General features: G+C 42.1%; 2 protein-coding genes across 3 annotated transcripts in view; one reads left to right on the top strand and one right to left on the bottom strand.

Annotated features, from left to right (window-relative positions):
• Positions 1-3,573, top strand: part of TNRC6C (trinucleotide repeat containing adaptor 6C) — a 169,011-nt gene extending 165,438 nt beyond the window's left edge. For both annotated transcript variants that reach the window (XM_054975961.1, XM_054975960.1), the window contains one exon: positions 525-3,573. In XM_054975961.1, coding sequence (XP_054831936.1) covers positions 525-885 — 361 coding nt within the window. In that variant the 3' untranslated portion in view covers positions 886-3,573. The remainder of the gene's footprint in view (positions 1-524) is intronic.
• Positions 3,574-17,690: 14,117 nt separating this feature from the next.
• On the bottom strand, positions 17,691-19,359 carry LOC129328931 (GTP-binding protein Rhes-like). The gene has a single exon (XM_054978263.1). It carries the CDS (start codon positions 19,132-19,134, stop codon positions 18,508-18,510), a length of 627 nt encoding a protein of 208 aa, XP_054834238.1. The 5' UTR covers positions 19,135-19,359; the 3' UTR covers positions 17,691-18,507.
• Between the last annotated feature and the right edge of the window lie 1,439 nt (positions 19,360-20,798).

The following is a 20,798-nucleotide window of genomic DNA, read 5'->3' as shown; positions in this document are numbered from 1 at the left end:
TTGGCACCTTTGCTTTCAATATTTGTATGAAATGTTGATTGATAGGCACACAAACAAGTCTGAGATTGAAGTAATGGTTGCTGATATTACGGAGATGTTGATGTCTTCTAAAAGCAGGTGAAAACAGTGGTATTCCACTTACATTTCCAGGAGGTAAAAAACTGCTGGGTTCTTTTCTAGATTGCAGGTTCTCCAAACGCAGCCCAGTATCTTTCCCTTCATCTTAGCTTTCCAGAGATACCTCTTGCATCCACTCTGGCAAAGCAGTTTAGGAAAAGAAAATAGACAGTCACGCAGCTGCAGAAAGTGTGGACCAGTAATTATATAGGTTTCTTGAAAGAAAAGACTTGCTTTGAATGTTACCAACATACACACTGGTCTGGGCATAAACTCCACTGAATAAAATGAGATTCATGTCTGAATAAACGTGTAGGATTACAGCTTCCATTCTTGGTAACATAATTGACAGATTTGGACATTATATCAAGATTTGAGCATTCCTGTGCCTTTCCTTCTGTTTTCAGGTGCGTTTTGGGGAACACTACCATCTTGGCTGAATTCGCTGGAGAAGAGGAAGTAAACCGTTTCTTAGCACAAGGCCAGCCACTGCCCCCCACCTCCAGTTGGCAGTCCAACACTGGAACCACTCAGACCCGTTTGGGCTCCACAAGCAGCTCACATGGAATGGTGCGCAATGACGCAGGCCACTGGAATACCCCCTGCCTGGGAGGGAAAGGGAGCAGCGATCTGCTCTGGGGCGGGGTCCCTCAGTACTCAAGCAGCCTTTGGGGTCCACCCAGCACCGATGACGGCAGGGTTATCGGAAGCCCAACGCCTTTGAATACTCTGCTCCCAGGTGACCTTCTCAGTGGGGAGTCCATCTAGGATGCCAGAAAAACAAAATGGAAGTAACAATCATCAGCACTAAAGGAAAAATAATGGTAACCCTTTCCAGTCCAGGGCATCATGAAGAATCCAGCTTTAATAGATCAGACTGGCAGCCCTTTTTTAGTACCTCTGTCCAATATCAACTATGAAACTCTGCCGAAGTCCTTGTGAACTGTTAATGCAACAGTATGGGCTCCCTTTGGTCAGTGTCACGTGCTAATGATAGGTTTTATGTGGGTTTTTTTTCCAATGGCTTTTTAATTTTGTTTTTATGTTTGTATGGTGTTTTTAAAGACATATAAAAGCTGCTTAGACTAGTTCTATCATGAAGGGCACTTTTCAGAATTTGGGCTGGAAAGGGTTATTTTATCAACTTTGGGAGTGGGGGGGAATGAAGGGGGGATGTGAGAAAGCCTATTTAAAATGAGCCTGTGATAATTATGCACATTACCAGAGGCGGATCCAGTAATCACAAGGGGGTGGCAACAGACCAGCCCATCAGCAGCACTGGGGAACAAATCTTTTGCCCCTTGGCTGTGCAACTTGGATTGAGTGGTGGGGTGGAATATCCGTGTCCATTACTCCCATGGGTCTTGCCTATGCACATTACACTTGTTTCATTACTTTTTTGTGTCATTGTTTTTTGAAATTCCCCCTCAAAAATAGTAAAATGGTTTAGAAAAAAAAAACATATCAAACATGCAACTATACTTGAATCCAGCAGGCCAATAACAAAATGTGAACACTTTCTATTATTACACTTCCAGGTTGGTATCAGAAAACAAAAGAACAGGCTCTAGGAAAAAAATTAAGTTTTTTCTTATATGTATGCGTTGGGGAAGAGATGGATTGATGTGTGAGCGTATGGGGTGTGTGTGCGCCAGTTGTACGACTTAACAAAATGTGTGTGTTTATTTTTCTTTTCTCAGTATATGCTTTTGATTTGCTCATTGGTCAAACGTTTAATTGTTATTAGCTTCTAACTTTGCACTGAGTGTCCACAGCCCTTCTTGTAGCTAATCCTACTTGTTTTTTTAAAAAAAAGAAAAAAAAACTGATAGGAGGGGCTGGCGACAATTCACGTGTAAATGTTTACTCAAGGACTCTTACCGCATTTTAAAAACTTACAGTGTGTATCTCTGGAGAATAATATGTATATCTACCTTTAGCAGCTTTTTATTGTGGACTAATGCAAGGAAATAATTACCGGAGTATTGCACCATTTTTTTCCATTCGGAATATAAAGTTTAAAAAAAAAAAAAAGGAAAAAAAAACTCTTGTTGAACTGTGGCCATAAATACTTGTAAAGAGTGGATGGTTCCCTGCAAGCCGGAACGGAAACAAGCACTTGGACATAGGTTTTGACTGCTTTTGGAGGAGCCTATGGTTTCGGCTCCCACCTGTTTACAGACCTTTTTTTTTTCCTCCTTCAAACTTTAAAATAAAAAAGGAATTGAAAAAAAAAGAAAAAAAATAGACTTCCATCATAAAGAATCCTATTTTCAGAATGAAGATATGCTACTTCAGAGCTCTGGGATTGAAACAGTGTTTGTTGTTGTTGTTCTTGTTGTTCTTGTTGTTGTTGTTTATCCTTTTCTTTGGCCATTGCTGTGTACTCTTTTTTGTTGTTTTTTTTTCTCCTCTTCGTCAAAGTGGCGAAAAAACGTTGTGATCACTATCTTGCACATGGTGGAAGATGTCTCAGGAAAGCCGGGTTTCCCGAGGAGCAACTCCACACCATTTCATGTATTTTTTAAACCCAACTCCTAGCACTGAAGATGTTATTAAAAAACAAAACGGAAAAAAAATAAAGACAGTAAGAGAAGAAGAAAAATACCTAATCTAATGTGTAGCAGTTACATATTTACCAAATAATGGACTCAAAAAAATAGATGTTTGAAGAGTGCTTTATATATTAAAAATTGCTTTATGTTTAAAAATGATCAATGTTTTTGATTGTTTTGAAAGGAAGAAAGACAATGGAATAACATACCCTTTGAGTATGTTTTTAAAAATTATATGAACATTGTGCTCCCTGCCTGCTTGGATCAGGAAACTTGTGCATTACATTTTTTTTTTGTTAAAGATTAGCTTTTTAATGGTTTTGTCCAATTAAAGAGGGTCCTGCAAGATTGCAAATCAACAAAAGCTGGTTTTCTAGAGGATCATGAACTATGCACAGATTGGGTTGCAGACTTGTGTTTTCTCAAGTTTTCGTAGTGTATTTAGCTGAATACCCTTTTCTCAGAGTGATTGCATCTCATTCTCATGACACGCACTCTACATATGTATTGTGTATATATCTCTCTCTCTATACACACAAACACAAACACACACATTATATTTATATATAAAATACATATGTGCCTATGTGCGGATTGAAATAGTCAATACAGTTTTCCATGCTGAAGTTTAGCAATGAGTTGTAGGAATAAAAAACTCCCGATCATTTAAAATTTGGGATGGAAGTTTAAAAAAAAATCCTGTTGAATATTTTTTTTGCCTTTCATTTTGAATTTAAGATGTCTGTAACTCTGAGATGAAAAGAAAAAAAGTTTGTGGCTTTTAATGTTATTTCTCCTCATAGAATGTGATTGTTAAAAACATGCACCAGAAGTTGCTTTCAAGAGTACGAAGATTCTTTGAAACTTAATAAACTGCAGTTTTTCTTGGCTGTTAAAAAAGCATGTGTATTTTTCTTGGGTTCTGAGACAACTGTTAACCTCCTAGCTTTAATTGCAATTTTTGCAGAGGGCCTTTTCAAGACTTGCCTCATTTCTTACATGTTAAATGTGAAACGACAAATATTTGAAGTAATTAAAATGTCCCCCTCTATATGTTTGACTTGATTATATCATCTGATTTTAGATTGTGAAATGTTTTTGCTATACGTGCTTTTCTCAGTCTGACATAAACCTTATGATGGGAATGGATTTTATTTGAAAAAGGTAATCATATTTTTAAGTCTGTACTTCTGTTATTCTCCTTTCCCAATCCTATGGAAGAATTTTCATCATACTGCTGGAATTCCGATAAAATAGAGGCAAAATTCAGAGAGTGCAATCTGAAAACCACTAACGTTTTGTTATAATTTCAGGGCAACCGTTTTTCCTTCCAGTACTCCTCAACTTTTGAGAACAAATGCTTCCACTCATGAACTTTTTAAATTGATAAACTTCCTATTTTTGTTCGTTTGCTATGATGAGCATTCTTCTTTTCCTTCGAACTTCCATTTGAGAGAATAATAAAAATTATTCCCATGTGACAGCTGCAACTTAAGCTTTCAGAAAAAGTTTAAGGCTTTGACTCTGAACCATGAAGACAATTTATTCAATCAGAGCAGTAAACTATATGCCCAGGAGATTTGCATGCTTAAGAATGAGTTTCCAAATCACGGTGGAATGAATAGGTAGGAATCCCGCTGCCTAGAGACAGCAAGGTAGCAGGAATTCAGGTCCTTCCTTGCAACTTTTGAAAGTCTGGAACAAACTTAGCTTTTAACTTCTTGTTGCTCACGTGCTCTGACCTCCCACAAAATGGCTGACAATGTGCTTTGGTAAACTTGGCAGTGTATAAATAGCTCAGGATGGAAGATCTGGCCCTGTTTTCAAAGTATATATAGACAGGGTGCCCTGAAGCCATGTTTGATGATAAATGTTGACTCTGTATCACCTTTGTCCTGTGGCTCTGTCAGAGAATCTGTGCTCTAGCTCTAAATATATGACGTAATGTTTTCCAGTCCATGTTACAATTACGTGAATAGGATTAGCATGTCGTTTGAGACATTCTCACGAGTGTCCTCTTCAGGCTGTGTAACGTTAGTTTCTGCAATGAAAACCTCTACCTAGAAATTTGGAAAAGTCATGTATGAAGTAGCTCATCGCTAGCGTAACTGAATTTGTTAGAACGAGATCTACTTTTGGAAACTAGGATCTGCTTTCACAAAGTAAGAAAAGGGGATTTTCTTAATGTTTTAGCCAAAGTGTACATTCCGTGTGCTTGCTGTGATTTTTATATAAATTTAAATTAGCCCAATGGGGTAAGCAGCAGCTTCCTAGGGCCATTTCAGGTCAAGAAAAGGGCATAGAGAAGAACGGTTATCCAAATGCCTAAAAACCAAGTTTTAAAAATCAGTGGGAGCTGTGATGGAACTGCCAGCACCCAACTGGCTTGACCTCATTGAAATTACCTCTGAGAGCACATTCCAGCAAATGCTAAGCCAGGGGTGGCCAAACTGCAGCTCGGGAGCCAAATGTGGCTCTTCTAGACATATTGTGTGGCTCCCAGTGGTCTCTGAGTATCGCCATGGCCATACATTTAGTTTAGTTTATTTCCCTCCCTCCCCTTTTTCATGTCTCCCTCCTTTCCATGTCTTTCCCTCCCTTTTTTTTCCTTCTTTCTTTCCATGTATTTCATATTTTCAATAAAAATGCTGGGGTTGCCAGGTCTGACTCCGAAAATACCTGGGGACTTTGGGGGGTGAAGCCTAGCAAGGCTGTGACATCACTTTTGTGATTTCACTTCCAAGTCAAAGGTCAGGTGATGACTCTTCCCAAGCTCCACCCCTTTTGATGGTGTCACTTCCAGAATACTGCACCAAAACCCCACCCCTTCTTGTCATGTCACTTTCAGGACACTCCCCCAAACCCACGTCTTCATCTGAAGTCACTTCAATGCATCATGTCTCTCAAACATCTGACATTTATTCTATGTGACTCTTACATTAAGCAAGTTTGGCCACCCCTGTGCTAAGCAGTGGTAGTTTCTTAGAGCTGCACATACTCTTTTAACCTCATACAGAGGTGGTTCCTAGAATCTCAGCAAGCCATGTAATTTATTTTCGTATGGTGATTTGGGATTGAGTCTAGGTGGGGTGTGGCAGGAAAGTCCAGGAGCAGTGTTTGTTTTAGGTGCCAAGATTGGCTCTTGGAAGCCCAGTTAGTGACTGTAAGAAGGGGTGCAAAATAGAAGCTATAGGTTCAGAGAGAAGCAGTATGAACTTCAACTTCATATAACAATTGGAACTATTGGGTTGGATCCAACACAAGAACCATGTAAGGTCTGTGTGTAAGGAACCCTGATCTTTCTGATTTTCTCCTCCACAGCTGCCACATCCACCCCAAGGGAAGTTTATTCCTGGGGTCATTGGACCTACACAGAGTATGGGTCAGAAGGGGAAAGGATGAAATCACTCATTTCTGCCTCTTCTGTCAGTGGAGCTGTGCTCATACAAGATGCAAGAGGAAGTGATTTCACACACACCCCTACTGCAGCCTCCCCAGTGCATGCAGCCGTTACTCCATGTGGGTCTCACAACTCTGGGAATAAACTTTCTAAGGCTTGGAGATGGCTTTGGGGTGGGCTGGGAAGACTTGCAACAGTTAGCACTTTGTGTTGGTGGATAATGAGATACAACCCATTGAATACATTTGTTACAAGATGATTTTAAAAAATTATTTACATTATTTATAGTCCGCTATTCTCTCCGAGACTCAAAGCAGATTACACAGTGTAAGTCAATATGATCTACGGCTACGTCATCCAGTAAACAATGCAATAATGTTTGGATAGCATAAAATTTGAAAACAAGCAGAAATCTGATAGCTGAAATAATGCTGAAGAAGCATAAGCAATTTAACCTGAACCATTAAATGATGCCGAAATTACCCCAAAGAAACATACTTGCAGTAACAGACAGTCAACAATAGTATTATCTGTCGTCCCTATCCGTTACCAAAGCATTTTTCTGGACCATTTCCTTACTGTACAGCCCTCCTACCTGTGTAAAAAAGTCCTCCTGAATAATTCAATGTTGCAGAGTTTGCAGAAGAGTGGGAGCTTTCTTGACCTCAGCAGGCATACCATTTCAGAAGGTGAGGGCCACAACTGGGAATGCACATGCATGGGCAGTTGTTGATATTGTCCATTTTCAGGGTAGTACCTGCAGAAGGCCTTGTTCAGATGAGTGAAACTTCCATGGTGGAGCAAAGAGGGAGAGGCAATCCAGTAGATATGAGGGACCAAGGCCATGAAGGGCTTTGCATGTGGTAGCCAATGCCTTGAATTGAGCTTGGTAACTGATGGGTAGCCAATGGAGTGATTGCAAAATGGGAGTGATATGCATGCTCTTCCAAACTCATAACTGAGCTGCAGCATTCTGTACCAGCTGGAGTCTCTGAGTTGACTTTGAGGGGGGACCTATTTAGAGATCATGACAGTAGTCTAGTCTTGATGTTACCCTGGCATGGATCCAGGTGGCCATCATCCAGGCTAGACTGAGTTGGAAGGAGGTATTTTTTGCACCTGCATTAACTTGCTTCTCTAGTAGCAGTGCTGGATCTAATATAACCCCTAGGCTCTTTACTGAATCAGCAAGGGTCAAGAGAACGCCATCAAAAGTGGGGAGTGTAATGTCCAAGATCTGTACTTTCCCATCCAGCCTCACTTCTGCCTTTTCTGGGTTCAGTTTTAGTTTGTTCACTTTCAGCTATTTGACCACAGCCGTCAGGCAGTGGCTCAAGACCTGTACTGTATCACCAGGGGATTTGGATCGCAAGATATAGAGCTAGTGTGATCCACATATTGATGGCATCCAATTTCAAGGCTTTCTCCTGAAGGTAGAGGTAGGAAAACATGAGGGATAAGATTGCAGCCTGTAGAACCTCAAAAGATAATACCCACACTGAAGAAAGCGGGTCTCCAATAGCAACCCTTTGAGTGTGAGGAATGATTTAAACTAGATAATATGATGGTAAATGACATTAAAAAATTGGCCTTTGCTGTTTAAATGTCTCGGGTATAAATGTCTACTTTGGCTGTTGACTAAAAATGCTTGCAACTATTTACACATCAGTTTTGGTTTTGGGCCTAGTTCAATACAGTACTGGAAAAGAATATCAGGTATTGCTTAAATGTTTACTGAGTACTGGCTTAGTTTGTGAAGAGGTTAGTTAGTTGTGACTTCTGGCCAAGTGGTAAGCATACTGTATACCTACAGCTGTACAGAAATTTGGAGATGTTGAGTAGTAATACTCATACATGTGGTTGAAAGCCACAGAACAAGGGGTATACAGTTCGGTATACCCAGTCTGAAAATATACCCCAAAATACCTTATGAGTATTTTTCAGGTATATTCTGGAGTCCTGATCAAATCTGGGATTCTCAGATAGACTGTTACTGGCTTCCAGGTTAATTCCAAATATAGTAAGAAATAAACAGATCCATTATTCTCTATGGAGGAAACTTGCTAGATGGCTGTTTTTAGAGCAAATGACACCAAAATTGTATCAGAGCGAGGGCTGGCTGTCCTCTCAAGAACAGCCCCCCCACCCCATTTCAAGAAGATTGGATCAAAGGGTCCAATTCTACTGGGCCCTGAACAAGTTCCCCACAGCCACTCTCCAATGCTCGCTCTCTCTCTCTCTCTCTCTCTCTCTCTCTCTCTCTCTCTCTCTCTCTCTCTCTCTCTCTCTCTCTCTCTCTCTCTCACACACACACACACACACACACACACACACACACACACATCCCTGCTACCTGGAACATTTCCTGAGAATTTTGTTTTCATTTATTTTCACCTTTGGTAAATATGGATCAACTAAGTGATTTGATTTCGCTTCTGATTTTTGTGGAGTGAATGTAACTTTTACCAAAAAGTTACATTCTTTTTGGTAAAAGTTACCAAAAAGGCATTTACTATGCCTTAAGGAATTTACAGGTTACCAACAGTTCCTATTCAATGGTTTTTTAGTCCTGCAGTAGGAATCTAGCAGTGCTGGAATCCTGGTCGACCACTGAGGTAGTACTGATAGACCATGCTGCCCCTCTCAAAGAAAATGGCTAGTAAATTTCCTTCTCGCTGTTGCCATATTTGATCCCTCCCTTATACCAATTTTTCCTTCAAGTTTCTGGAAAGAAAAAGGATTCAGCATTCAGGCATGTGGCATTCTGGGTAGCCTCAGTATAGTAAAGGGGCACATAACATACCTCCATGTCTATAGTTTGGCTTCTTTTTAAAAAAGTAAAATCCATAGTTGAAACTCTCCAAAAAGGCCAAAGAGAGAGATTTATATAAGTAAAATAAGAGAACAAGGAAGTAGAAAAATCTATTTTCATATCACCCCTGTCCCTTTTATTTGCTAGGTTCCCCACTTCTCTGTCTTATCCCAGCAAGTGCTCTGAGCCCTAGATTCCATCTAGTCCTTACTCTTTGCAAAATATGAAACAAATCACAGGCCTTGCTGGTAGAATGCAGAGATTCATAATTGGTTTCTGATCTCTAAGTGTGCCATGCATTCCACTCCTCATATTTATATCCCAACCTCCTTCCAAGGAGCACAGGAGTACCTGGCCAATTTTATCCTTCTAAGAGCTTGATGAGTTAATTAAGCAGAGAGATACTGGCCTGTATCCTACTATTCCACTCAGCAAAAGTCAAAACCTTTCTCTGACTTAAACAGCCTGCCTTCAGCTAAGTGGTTCTCCAACAAAGAGCAATGGAAGTTGGAGGAAAGCTTTTTTGCTGAGTGGAGTGCTGGGCTACGTGCCCCTGACTGGCTCCACATCACGCTTTCCTCCCCCCCTCCCCAATAAAGGAGATGTTACTTTATAGTTGCCAATCAGTACCATCTTGTCCAGGTCACTGGACCCCAAGGGGGACCAGGGCCCCCAGAAGTTTATCCCCTTTCTGTCACCCTCTTCACCCCTGCATTATGGCCGTATGAAAGTTTTGTAACTGGCATGCAAGGAAGGGGTGGGTGGGTGGGTTGCAGCTGCAAGACCAGAAAAAAGCCTATAGGGGGCCATATAGAGCCCAGGGTCCATTAGTTTTGTACCTCAGTGCTAAATTAACTGAAAATGTTAATTATTCGTTGAGATGAAGGGTCCAAAGCAGTTTACTTCATTCTATTGCTCTCCCTTTTATCCTCAGAACAACCCTGTGAGGCAGTGAATGACTTAAGGCCACACAGCAAGTTTTCATGGCAGAGTAGGGATTCAAACCAGATCCAAATCTAACACTCTGTCCCAGTACGTTAGGACCCAGTTGTCTCTTTTTGACAAATAGCTTCTTGAAATGATAGGCAACTTAAAATCGAGTTCTGGCTATGGAACTCCCAAGACAATGTGATCTCTGGGACCCAGGGAGGACATACGGAAAACACAACATGCAGTTAGGGACTGACTACCTGACCCGACCACTGTCGCCAGGCACAGGGCAAAAGTCTAGCACAGATATATTTTTAAAACACAGGTGCTCGGGGAATTCCATTGAAAAAAATCCCAGATTGTGGATTCAGTGACAATTCTTTGAGTTCTTCCAGTGAAAGCAGTGAAAAATATGGACCCTACTTAATTACCCCTCCTTCATAGCCGCTCTGGTTTCCAGGCAACTTTTTTTCAGAGTGGTCCACTGTGTCAAAAGCTGCCAAAAGACTGAGCAGGATTCACTCTCCTTGTCTGTTTGAAAAAAGAGATCATTCAACACAGCAACCAAAGCTGTGTGCCTCTCAAGCCCAGACTGAAAGGGGTTCAAGGGCAGATTATCTTCTCCTTTGGAGACTTCGTAAAAATTCTCTCCCATCGGAGATTTATTCACAATATTAAACAAGATTTGCCCTTTTTATCCCTGCAAGATTTCACTGACCAGACAGAACATGGATCTAATTAGCAAGTGGAGGCTTTCGTGTCTAAAAGAATCTTGACAACATAGATTAGGGAAATCAGTCCAGAACTGTTCATACAAAAGTACTTCGGATACTTCTACTGCACTACGTATGTTCAAACTGGCATCCAGGTTGGATGGGATTTTATCTACAAAAATAGTCTAAAATCATCACATCTAATAGCCAAATTACTCTCCAGTTGGAGACAGATCAAGATGGGTAGCCATGTTAGTCTGTCTATGGCAGTAGAAAAGAGCAAGAGTCCAGTAGCACCTGTACGACTAACAAAATTGTGGTAGAGTATGAGCTTTCATAAGCCACAGCTCACTTCTTCAGATCTACTCGGAAGAAGTGAGCTGTGGCTCACGAAAGCTCATACCCTACCACAATTTTGTTAGTCTTACAGGTGCTACTGGGCTCTTGCTCTTTTCTACTCTCCAGTTGACACTCTGGCCTAAGATTCATTAAAGTCCAAATTACCCTAAACAATTTTGCCTGACAACATTCAGCAGATGCGGTGGGGGTGGAGAAACAAGCTACCTTTGCAATGATCAGTGTTCTTTCGTAGGCCTTTGAAACAGCAGGCCTCAGCTGAGGGTGTTTCCCTGGGAGAGCAATCTTACAGAGATTTTCCAGGGGGTGATCACCATTGGAGATCATGGAACTTCATGCCTGTGTATTTCTCCCTAGGCCTCATCCACACATGGTGCAAACATGGCCCCTGTCTGTTAAGGTGGGTGGGGGCTGGACCTACAGTCTTGCTTCAATGTCCCTGTCAAGGCTGCTGGGCCTGTGTGGCAAGTTCAAGTGGTGTGTTGACGTTGCTGCTTCTCTATATCAGCATGCCTGTAGGAGGGAACCTTTGCAGCTGCAAAGAGCCATCCTGCTTGGGGGCACTCAAGTCCACAGGATCTGCTGGCCCTCGGTGGCTGTTCTCCCTCCCGCTTGCCCTGTGAGTTGTACTCCCACATGGTGCACTCCTTACCGAAGTGTGAGTGAGCTGCCGTGTCCCACAGCTACAAGGCTGACCAACATTGCCCTGTACTGCATGACTTGGCATCTGGCCTACCTGCATATGAGCTGGGGGTTATATTGCCCACTGGCAGCAGCCATTGTCCATGGGGTGGGGGGGGTGTTTGGATGAGGAACAATGGAGCTGAGCACAGTGTTCATCCACACCTGGTGGTATTCATGGGGCATGGTGGCTGGCAGGGGGTTGCCCTAAGTGACAACCATTGGCATCTATGTACTATGACGTGGGTTTTGCTGCTTAATTTTTCAATGTTCTGGGCAGCATTTCCAAGTGAGGGCACCTTAGAGAGATGACTGATTTCCACCACCACCCCTGGCCCACTCCTTCCCATGGTGGCACAGGGGGTTATACCTGCAGCACTCTTGGAGGCTGCAGTAGGGTTGCGGTGGTGCCAGGGCACTATGCCTGCATATCTTCAGATTCCTCTGGCGTATATCTGAGCCATGCCAACATACTGGCCAGTCAACTCCCTGAGCACTTTCTGCTCTCCCCTTCCCCACACCTCTGACTGCACTGCTAAACATGCAGAATAAAAGAAAACCCCAAATAACTGCCCCATTAAAATGCTTGTCATTTATGCTGCTTCAAAAGTCTGGTTGATGCCGAGCAGGCTACCTTAAGCAAGGGAATCGCCAGTAGGTAGCAGCCTGAGAATCTTGGTGTGCAGTGCTAATAATTATTGGGAATGGTTTTGTCATGCATCTCTTCAACCTCAAGGGTTACATTGTATGGTGTTATTGATGGAAGAGACCATGTATTCATTGATTACTATTACATGGTAGTTTTATGAATAAAGCCTTGGCCAAAATGAAGATGAGCTTGGCGGCCTGTCAATATAGCAAAAACTCATTCAGGAACAGATGTTGAATCTCTTTTGGACTGAACAATGAAACTGCATTCATGAACAGCCTGTTGGATGAATGGCGCTGGACTATACATGATTTTCCTATGTTTAATTCATGTTTAAAGCTTCATCTATATCTGTCTATCCATCTGTCTGTCTTTCTAATGTGAACAGCTTATCACTAGCTTTTCCCTGTATTTGCTTCTAACGTGGTTTGCCCTAAAACAACAATCTTAAACAACGTCACTCATAATAATGTATTTCCAAGCACAGACAGACTCTGGGACCAGGGCCTGCAGTAAACTAAGATGCCAACTTTGTCCCCATATTCACTCCGACAACACAATCACTGGACCTAACAACATCAGTTATACCATCTCAGGTTCGTGCACCTGTTCATCTTCCATTATATATGTTATATTATGAAGTGTCAGCAATGCCTTTCCACTCTCTACATCGGACAAATAAGTCAGTACCTATGCAAAGAATAAATGGATGTAAATCTGACATTAAAAATCACAGCACTCAAAAACCAGCGGGAGAACATTTTCATCTTCCAGGGCATTCCATTGCTGACGACCTAAAACTGGCTGTCCTCATCAAAAGAAACTTCAAGGGCAGATTACAACATGAGATTACTGAACTTGAGTTCATTCACCAGTTCAGAATAATGGAATCCCCAGGGCTGAACAGTGACATAGGATTCTTACCTCACTAATTTCTAATTTCAATTTCTGCTCTAATCAAGCTGCATTGTACCTTTACATCTGGATTTCCTACTTTGATTCATTCCTCCTACCTTCTGGCTGGGATATAAAGGCTCAGGGATTGCCGTTCCTCCTTGCATCTGAAGAAGGGGGGCTTTAAGGCTCGAAAACCTTGTTTGTCTTTAAGGTGCCACTAAACTCAAACTCTGCTGTCTATTTCAAATATAACCAGCAGAGGGTGGTGTTACCTTGAAATAAATCATACACAAGCTAAATTTCTATATGCTCTTTTTGATGCCATAATCCTGGTTTGTTTGTTTTTAAAAATATATATTGGGGCTTTTCCTTTAACTGGTAATAAGGAGAAATTATCAGTCACGGTCATGACTGAAATCAATATATGCAAATTCAAATGGCCAGCAATTGTGTATGCATATTTACACATTTACATCTCCCAGGATTTTAAACAGAAAACATTTTAGGAACTCCCTGAACTCCTTCAGGGATTGTATTTTTTCCAGTATCCTTAGGTCTAACATGTTAAAGAAAATGAATAGGAGCCGTCCCTTACATAAATTCAGAAGACGGTGGGAAACAGGTGCTAATATAACTTGCTGCTTCTTCTGTCTGAAGCTGTTGAGTTGGAATTCGTAAGATTGTGAAACTCAGGTTCAACAAAGACTGGAAGTGGTCAGCTCATTATACAAAGTAATTTTGCCCCTCCACCAAACTGCTTCTCTCCCAGAGGACAACCCCAAAATACCGCACATCTGAGAAGGCAGTGAAGTTCTGAACAACCGTTTTAGATGCTTTAAATTGCTCTTCATAGTGCATTTGCTTTCATTAGGAGGCATAGAGAAGAAGACAATGCTCTTCAGACACAAACTGGGAGCATGCCATCCTTGCATACCTAATTCTGAGCATGACCCAGAAGTGTGGATCAAACAAATCTGAACAGTGAAGCCATGTGGGGGGATTTTCCTACAATCCCAGAGGAAACTCCAGGTTTGCAAACCAAGAAAGTGTGGGAGCCTGTTAGGACATGGAAACTGTGGCATGAAAGACAAAAAGAACCAAACCAGGAACATGGGAATTGTTTGAGGGAAAACTAGGTTATTTAAAAGGATGGGTCGTAGGGTGCCTTCTCCCATCTCTTATTGTGGGAGAATGCAGTTCCCTAAAGTTGCTCGTGCCTGTTTTTTCTCTTCTCTCTCATTGAGGGAGAAAAATGCTCTGTGTGTGTGTGTTTGTGTGTTTCTGCACAGTTTGAGTGCAGAAATGTCTAACTATGTGTGAGCAATGGTGAGCGTAGGGGTCATATCAGCAAGAGGTCAGTTGCATACACAACCGAGCATGACCTGAACAAGCAAAGTAGATATTTACTAATATTACTCAGGCCTGGACTACTTGATACAGCTGGTTTTGTGATGTCTGGTATATGTACTTACCATGAATGTCACTCATAAAATGTTGATTTGCATTACATGGTGTAAATTATTTTTTAAAGCTTTTCCATTACAATGAGTTATCACCCCCTTGGAGTGCCAGCAATTTCTTATCCCATAAGTCACTGATAGCTTTCTAAAGAAAGTTGTATAAGTCAGTACTTTGAAGGAGAGCTGGAGACACATAGCTAGTTTCCATTCTTTTAGATGGCTTGGAACCAGAACTTTATAGGCAGAAGCTGCTGAAAGCATCATTCCGTGGAAGTATTTAAGCAAATGTTCATAATACCACAAGCCCAAAAGATCATGAGAAATTATGGAAGTTTTGATGTTGATTCCTGAGATGACAAAATACAAACTCAATGATCCAAAGGCCATGTGGTTATTCTTATAAAGAATCAAATACACCACATGAAAACAGAACTTTGTCTAAAATAGCTTATTGTTTAGGCTGAACCTTAAGGATGGGTACATTCTGGGCTACTTCTCAACTGAGGTTGCCTGTCAGAGGGAGCAACCTGCTGCTGCTTGATGGCGCAGTGGGAGCAAAAATGGGGAAAATCCCGAGTCACGCGATGCCATGACATCATTTCAGGTTGCATACCCAGAAGTGGTATGCATGTTACTCTAAGAATTGCCCAAATTTCTATAGTAAAAACCATAGAGATCTGTGAAATTCCTAGAGTGGCATTGACAGTATGATGTCACTTCCAGGTATGCAACAGGAAGTCACATCATAGCATTATGTGATGCAGTTTTCAGAGTTGTTACCTTCAAGGGCTGGAATCTCAATCTCAGCCATAAAATAAAAGCATGTATTACATGGGTGTCTTACATGACACCCAGGAAATATGGAAAAACAAGAGTACCATACCACAGTGCGAATATAACCACTAGTAAAATAGGCATCTATATTATTCTGATGTGTGAAGGAGAATTTTACCACTCCTTCACTTCACTCCTATTCCTGATCAGGTGCAGAAGTGTAGTCAAATTCAGCTCACCATTTGGTGCATTAGCTTACTAAGTGGTTATATTGCATACTGTGATGTTATCATCACATGGTAAATGACGATATGCCTGCTTTCTCTCTTCCTTCAAACTCCTCATAATAACCTACCTTTTCTGTGAAGCCTTTGGCCCCATCCTTGACTGAAACTAAGCCAAAGAGTATAGCTAAACATATGTTACATTGTAAATAGGTCTTGACAAGTAGCATGTGCTGGGCTGTTGGAACTTGGATTTTCAAGAGCAGAGGGATTTAAGTTAGGACCACAGCACTTAGAGAAAGGGAATGTAAGCCTTCAAAGCCCCCTTTTCTTGACCTGAATGCTCCTGAGGAGCTGCTGTTTGCCCCATTAGAGAAATTTATGTGTAGTGATAGGCTATGTACAAGCTTCCCCTGGGGCAAATAATGAGTCTGTCGGAAAACAGAGTTTCAGCCCCCCACAGTGCCTGAGAATCTAAATTTCCACAAGGTACTCCCAGTGCATATCTGCTTCACAGGACCCAGGGCAGGCATGAGGTAGATCTACGAACAATGTCACTTTTAGTTTGGCCCTAAGTGTGACTGAACCACATTCTTCCCCTGCCCATGCCGCCATCAACCCCTCCCCCCAATTAACTCCCGTGTGTTGAATCCTTAGGTTTTAGGTGCCCAGGGCAGGGATTTGTGGTTTTATCTGTAGCTCTGTATAGCACCATGCACATATATTTGATGCTATGTAAATAAATAAATGAGAGATGGTCCCCTGTGCTCACCCACTGACACAAATGAGTCAGAGTTCTGAGGCAGCAAAATACATTCAAGAAGATTTGTGGTAGCAATCTTTATTTATTTATCTATTTATCTATTTATTTCTGTTTGCATCTGGTTCAAGCAATTATTCTCCATTATCACACACAGAATATAGTTTAAACTCCAATGTGCTGCGGATATTCAAAGAACGGAGATGTTCCAGAACCTAGAGATAAAAGCAATGCTGGTTTATTAGGGCCACCTGTATGGAAAACCACTGCAGAGGAGGATAGGTGGTGAATTCAGATTGTTAGATGGTTTGTCTAATAACGGTTCAGGGAATTATGGTGATATGTTTGAGCCATATTGGTCAGAGCTCAGTACTCACCATTGCCAGGATGTGGCTTTCCATAAGAATGTACAAGTGAAACCTTTCATATGCTTTCAAGGAAGTGCATAACAGCCTGCCGCTCTACTACCCATCCCTTGAGATGTCCTGTACCTGGCAGTCTAAGGGTCTCCTCAGCAGAAGAAGTGCACTATAATCTAGAGCCATAGATATTATTCGTGTCCCCAAGTTGAGTGCCTATTTTTTGTCAACCACAGAAAAGACATAGATCCTGAGGAGTTAGCCATGTTAGTCTGTAGTAGCAAAATCAAAAAGAGTCCAGTAGCACCTTTAAGACTAACCAATTTTATTATAGCATAAGCTTTCGAGAATCAAGTTCTCTTCATCAGATGCCTGATCAGGCATTTGATGAAGAGAACTTGATTCTCGAAAGCTTATGCTATAATAAAATTGGTTAGTCTTAAAGGTGCTACTGGACTCTTTTTGATTTTACAGAAAAGACAGTTTCCAAAACATAATCATCACTCAACAGGTAGCCCAGTTGAATTTAATTTATGAGGAAGAAATGTTGCTTTAATGTATGCCAATGATCTTATTTTTATGATTCCCTGTTATTGTTTGCTGTTCGTGCCTGTTAACGATTTCTCATGTTAATGCTTTTATTGCCATGGGCATATTTTACAGAGAAACAGCTACGAAATATACCCAATAAATAAAATCGAAGCAAAGTAGTAGGGAAAATTAGTGGTGCAGACTCTAGACTCTTCTTTTCTTCCAGCTTTCATTCCTGTCTGTTTCAGAACATATTTTAGCACATCAAACAGCTCTCCATGGCGGCTGATAGCTTTCTGCCATCTTAGGATGAATGGCATTTGTTTGTACAGGTTCGCACCTTGATAAAATGTTAGTAGCTCACTGATCACTTTGGATTGCAGCCTTAGAAACAGAAAGTAATCATTAGATAAAACCATAGCAAAGAAGAAAAATACAGCAGTCTTCTGGAAGTAGTTGAGGCTTCTTTTATTAGATACAACATTTGAAAAGGTTTTTAAAAAACACACAACACTCAGTGGGGCACAGACCAACTTGCCAGGTGTTACAATGTGAATATACCTCAGACAGTGATAAGTTCACTGCAAATCCACACAAGAGCACATGCATGCAAACAGTCAATGCAGACATTAGGAGTAAAAACATAGATTGTCTGGGAGACAACACATGCACATATATGTACACGCGGACCTGCGGTTCAATGGATGCGAAATCATTCTTCTTTCCTCATTTTCAAACATATCAAGAAATGTTCGGTCATTCACAAAGTGTAAATGATAAACACGCGTCCCAAGGAATTAAATGTTCTTTTGGCACTTCCAAATGCTTCCCTTCAGCATACCTGCAATACACCTTGTAAATGACGGCTGTGTTGCCACCGATGGCTGTCCGTGTGACCATCCGTTCATCATTCACCTTGACCAAGCTGGATCCACAACCAGGGTGTAACTTAACTTATTCACATCTCTTTCCATCTCAAAATTAACACTTGGTAGGGATGAGGAAAACAGGGCAGAACTAGGACTCTTCTACTTTGCTCGGGCAGAGAAGGCTTCCCAAGTCTTGGGTTGCAACTCAAAGCTCACTGCATGAAATAGCCCACACGTTTGTGGCTTTGGGGCACCAGAACAAAAAATACTGTGTCATGACAACCCATCAAGTTTTGCTAATGGCTCCTAGCCCCAAAATTACAGAATACCACAACACTGATACGAGGGATGCTACCTGGCCTCTGTACGCAGCCCACTAGAGTTCTCCAAAAGTCTTGCAGCTGCAGTCCAGGCATAGTTCAACAGACGGCACAGCTGTTGGCTTTGTTCATGGGGGGCCTCAGCGGCGGCTCCTTGGGAAAGGTCTCCCGCCTTCTACGCAGGGCAGGGCTCAGCCGACTGGGCAGGTTGGCTTGCTGGAGTAATTCTCTGAAGACCTCCACCACATTCTCATTCTCTTTAGCAGAGGCTTCCAGGAAACGACTGTTCCAGTCGAGCTCCACCAAAGAAAGGGCATCCTCTGGTAGCACCTGTCTCAGCCCTCCTGCTTCTGCCTTATTGCCCACCACCACAATGGGTGGGAACTTATCCTCTTTCAGCTCAAGGATCTCGTCATGCAAAATCTTGACAGATTCAAAGGATTCTGCATCATCCACAGCATAGACCAATGCAAACGCATCACTGTTCTGGATGGATAGTTTACGCATTGCCGGGAAAGAGTAACTACCACTGGTGTCCAGGATCTCAACTTTGATGGTTGCTCCATTCACTTCATACTCCTTGGTGTGCAACTCTTCCACCGTCCGCCGATGCTTTGGCTCAAAGGTATCCAGCAGGAAGCGATGGATCAGGGCTGTCTTGCCCACCCCAGCTGCTCCCAGGAAGACCAGGCGCACTTGGCTCTTCTCCTTCACTGCCAAAGACATGGTTCTGTTGCAGGTGTGTACAGGGCAGGTAGAGATAGGAGATAAATGTCTCAAATTTGGGCTGAAAACACGTGTACCTGGACTTGATGCCCTGTGTCTTAGGAGCAAGTGTCTATTTCCTCTGCACTTTTCCAAGTTCACCTCCGCTCTTGTTCTCCAGTTGCTCCCTGCTGAATTGCTGCTGTGTACACAGTCGCCTGGCTCGTCTTCCCATTTATTTGTGCTCTCTCCTCTCTCACACACACAGAATGAGTTTCGACTGCCTCCTCCAATCTCTGCTGTGGGAAATGTTGGGGGTGGGGGGGTGAAACGAAGGAGGCAGATGGATGTTCTGGGCCAATCAGCGGAACGCTGTCCTTGAAATTCATCCCCAGCCCCTGGGGAGGGACAGAAGCTCACTAGTACACATCACACACAGCTCAGCCAGGGCTGGTTGCTTGAGGCAGCTGTGCTGCCTCATTGCTGCTGTGCACACGCAAGCCTTAGCCTTTTGCCCTCCTGAGAGATTAGCTTGCATTAGCATGCTGTTCTTTGCATTTCCTGGAAGGTTCAGTGCATCCACTGCCCTTTTCCCTCCCCTTTGTTGGCAAATTGTACTGCAAGGAGTAGAAAAGGTTTCAATTAACAAAAACAGGTACTGGTGGTACAAAACGAACCACTAAGTTTGTGAGGATTTGTAACCTGCAATTTTGCTACTAGGTGGCAAATAAGATAAAGAGATCAAATCAGCGTTAAAGGGGGTGCCTACTGTTTGGTGAAGGGAACCTTCCTTGTTGAGTTCAGATACTAGGATTTGTTTTTGTAACAGTCAGGTTCAATATTCTTTGTAAATTTGTGACTCAAATTGGGCTTATTTTCATTTATATTTCAAATAACTGAATTGTGTAGCTGTAAAGTGACCTGGAGGTCAGTGAGCCCAATGCCCTAAATCTGGTAGGGAAATCCATGCCATTCTATCTGAACCCAGAGCCCCGTGAATCGACCTGAGTTCGATCCTGGCAGAAGCCGGGTTCAGGTAGCCGGCTCAAGATTGACTCAGCCTTCCATCCTTCCGAGATCCTGGGGGTAAAGTGTAGGTGACTGGGGAAGGCAATGGCAAACCACCCCATAACAAAAAGTCTGCCATGAAAACGTCCCGCCATGGGTCAGTAAAGACTTGGTGCTTGCACAGGGGACTACTTTACCTTTGTTTTTTACCTATCTGAACCCACGCAGTTCCGTCATGGGTCCTATTCATTCAGCCTGACATGCATTTTGATGTGGCTTGAACCCCATTAGCCAAGTGTTGTTTTAAGGGAGCAAAGGGAGAATTTATTGAAACTCCTTTCTTGTCTTTCTTTCCCTGGCAGACGTTCATGGAACTTTGTTTTGCTTATCAATGATTGTAAAAGCGTTTGTGACTCTGTATACACTCCTCCATAAGGCTGCTGCACACATTGTTCCCTCTTTCAGCTCTTGTTCCATCTTCAAGGTTCTTCGCATGTATTTAGTTCGTAAGGTACACAGAAACTGGAATAGTAGATATAATCCTCATTTTAATCTTGATGAACTCTGATTAAGATATGTTTTGTGTACTCTGTATTTTAACAACTCTTGTAGTGCAAAATCCTACTGTTCCTTGGACCCCGTTATGCCCCCTTCTTTTCCCTGTACCCCTCTTTGTT

This window comes from Eublepharis macularius, chromosome 4 (assembly GCF_028583425.1).
Source record: "Eublepharis macularius isolate TG4126 chromosome 4, MPM_Emac_v1.0, whole genome shotgun sequence".
In the NCBI taxonomy this organism is placed as follows: domain Eukaryota; kingdom Metazoa; phylum Chordata; class Lepidosauria; order Squamata; family Eublepharidae; genus Eublepharis; species Eublepharis macularius.
Note: the sequence above shows the minus strand (reverse complement) of the source record. Positions and strands in the feature narration are given on the sequence as shown.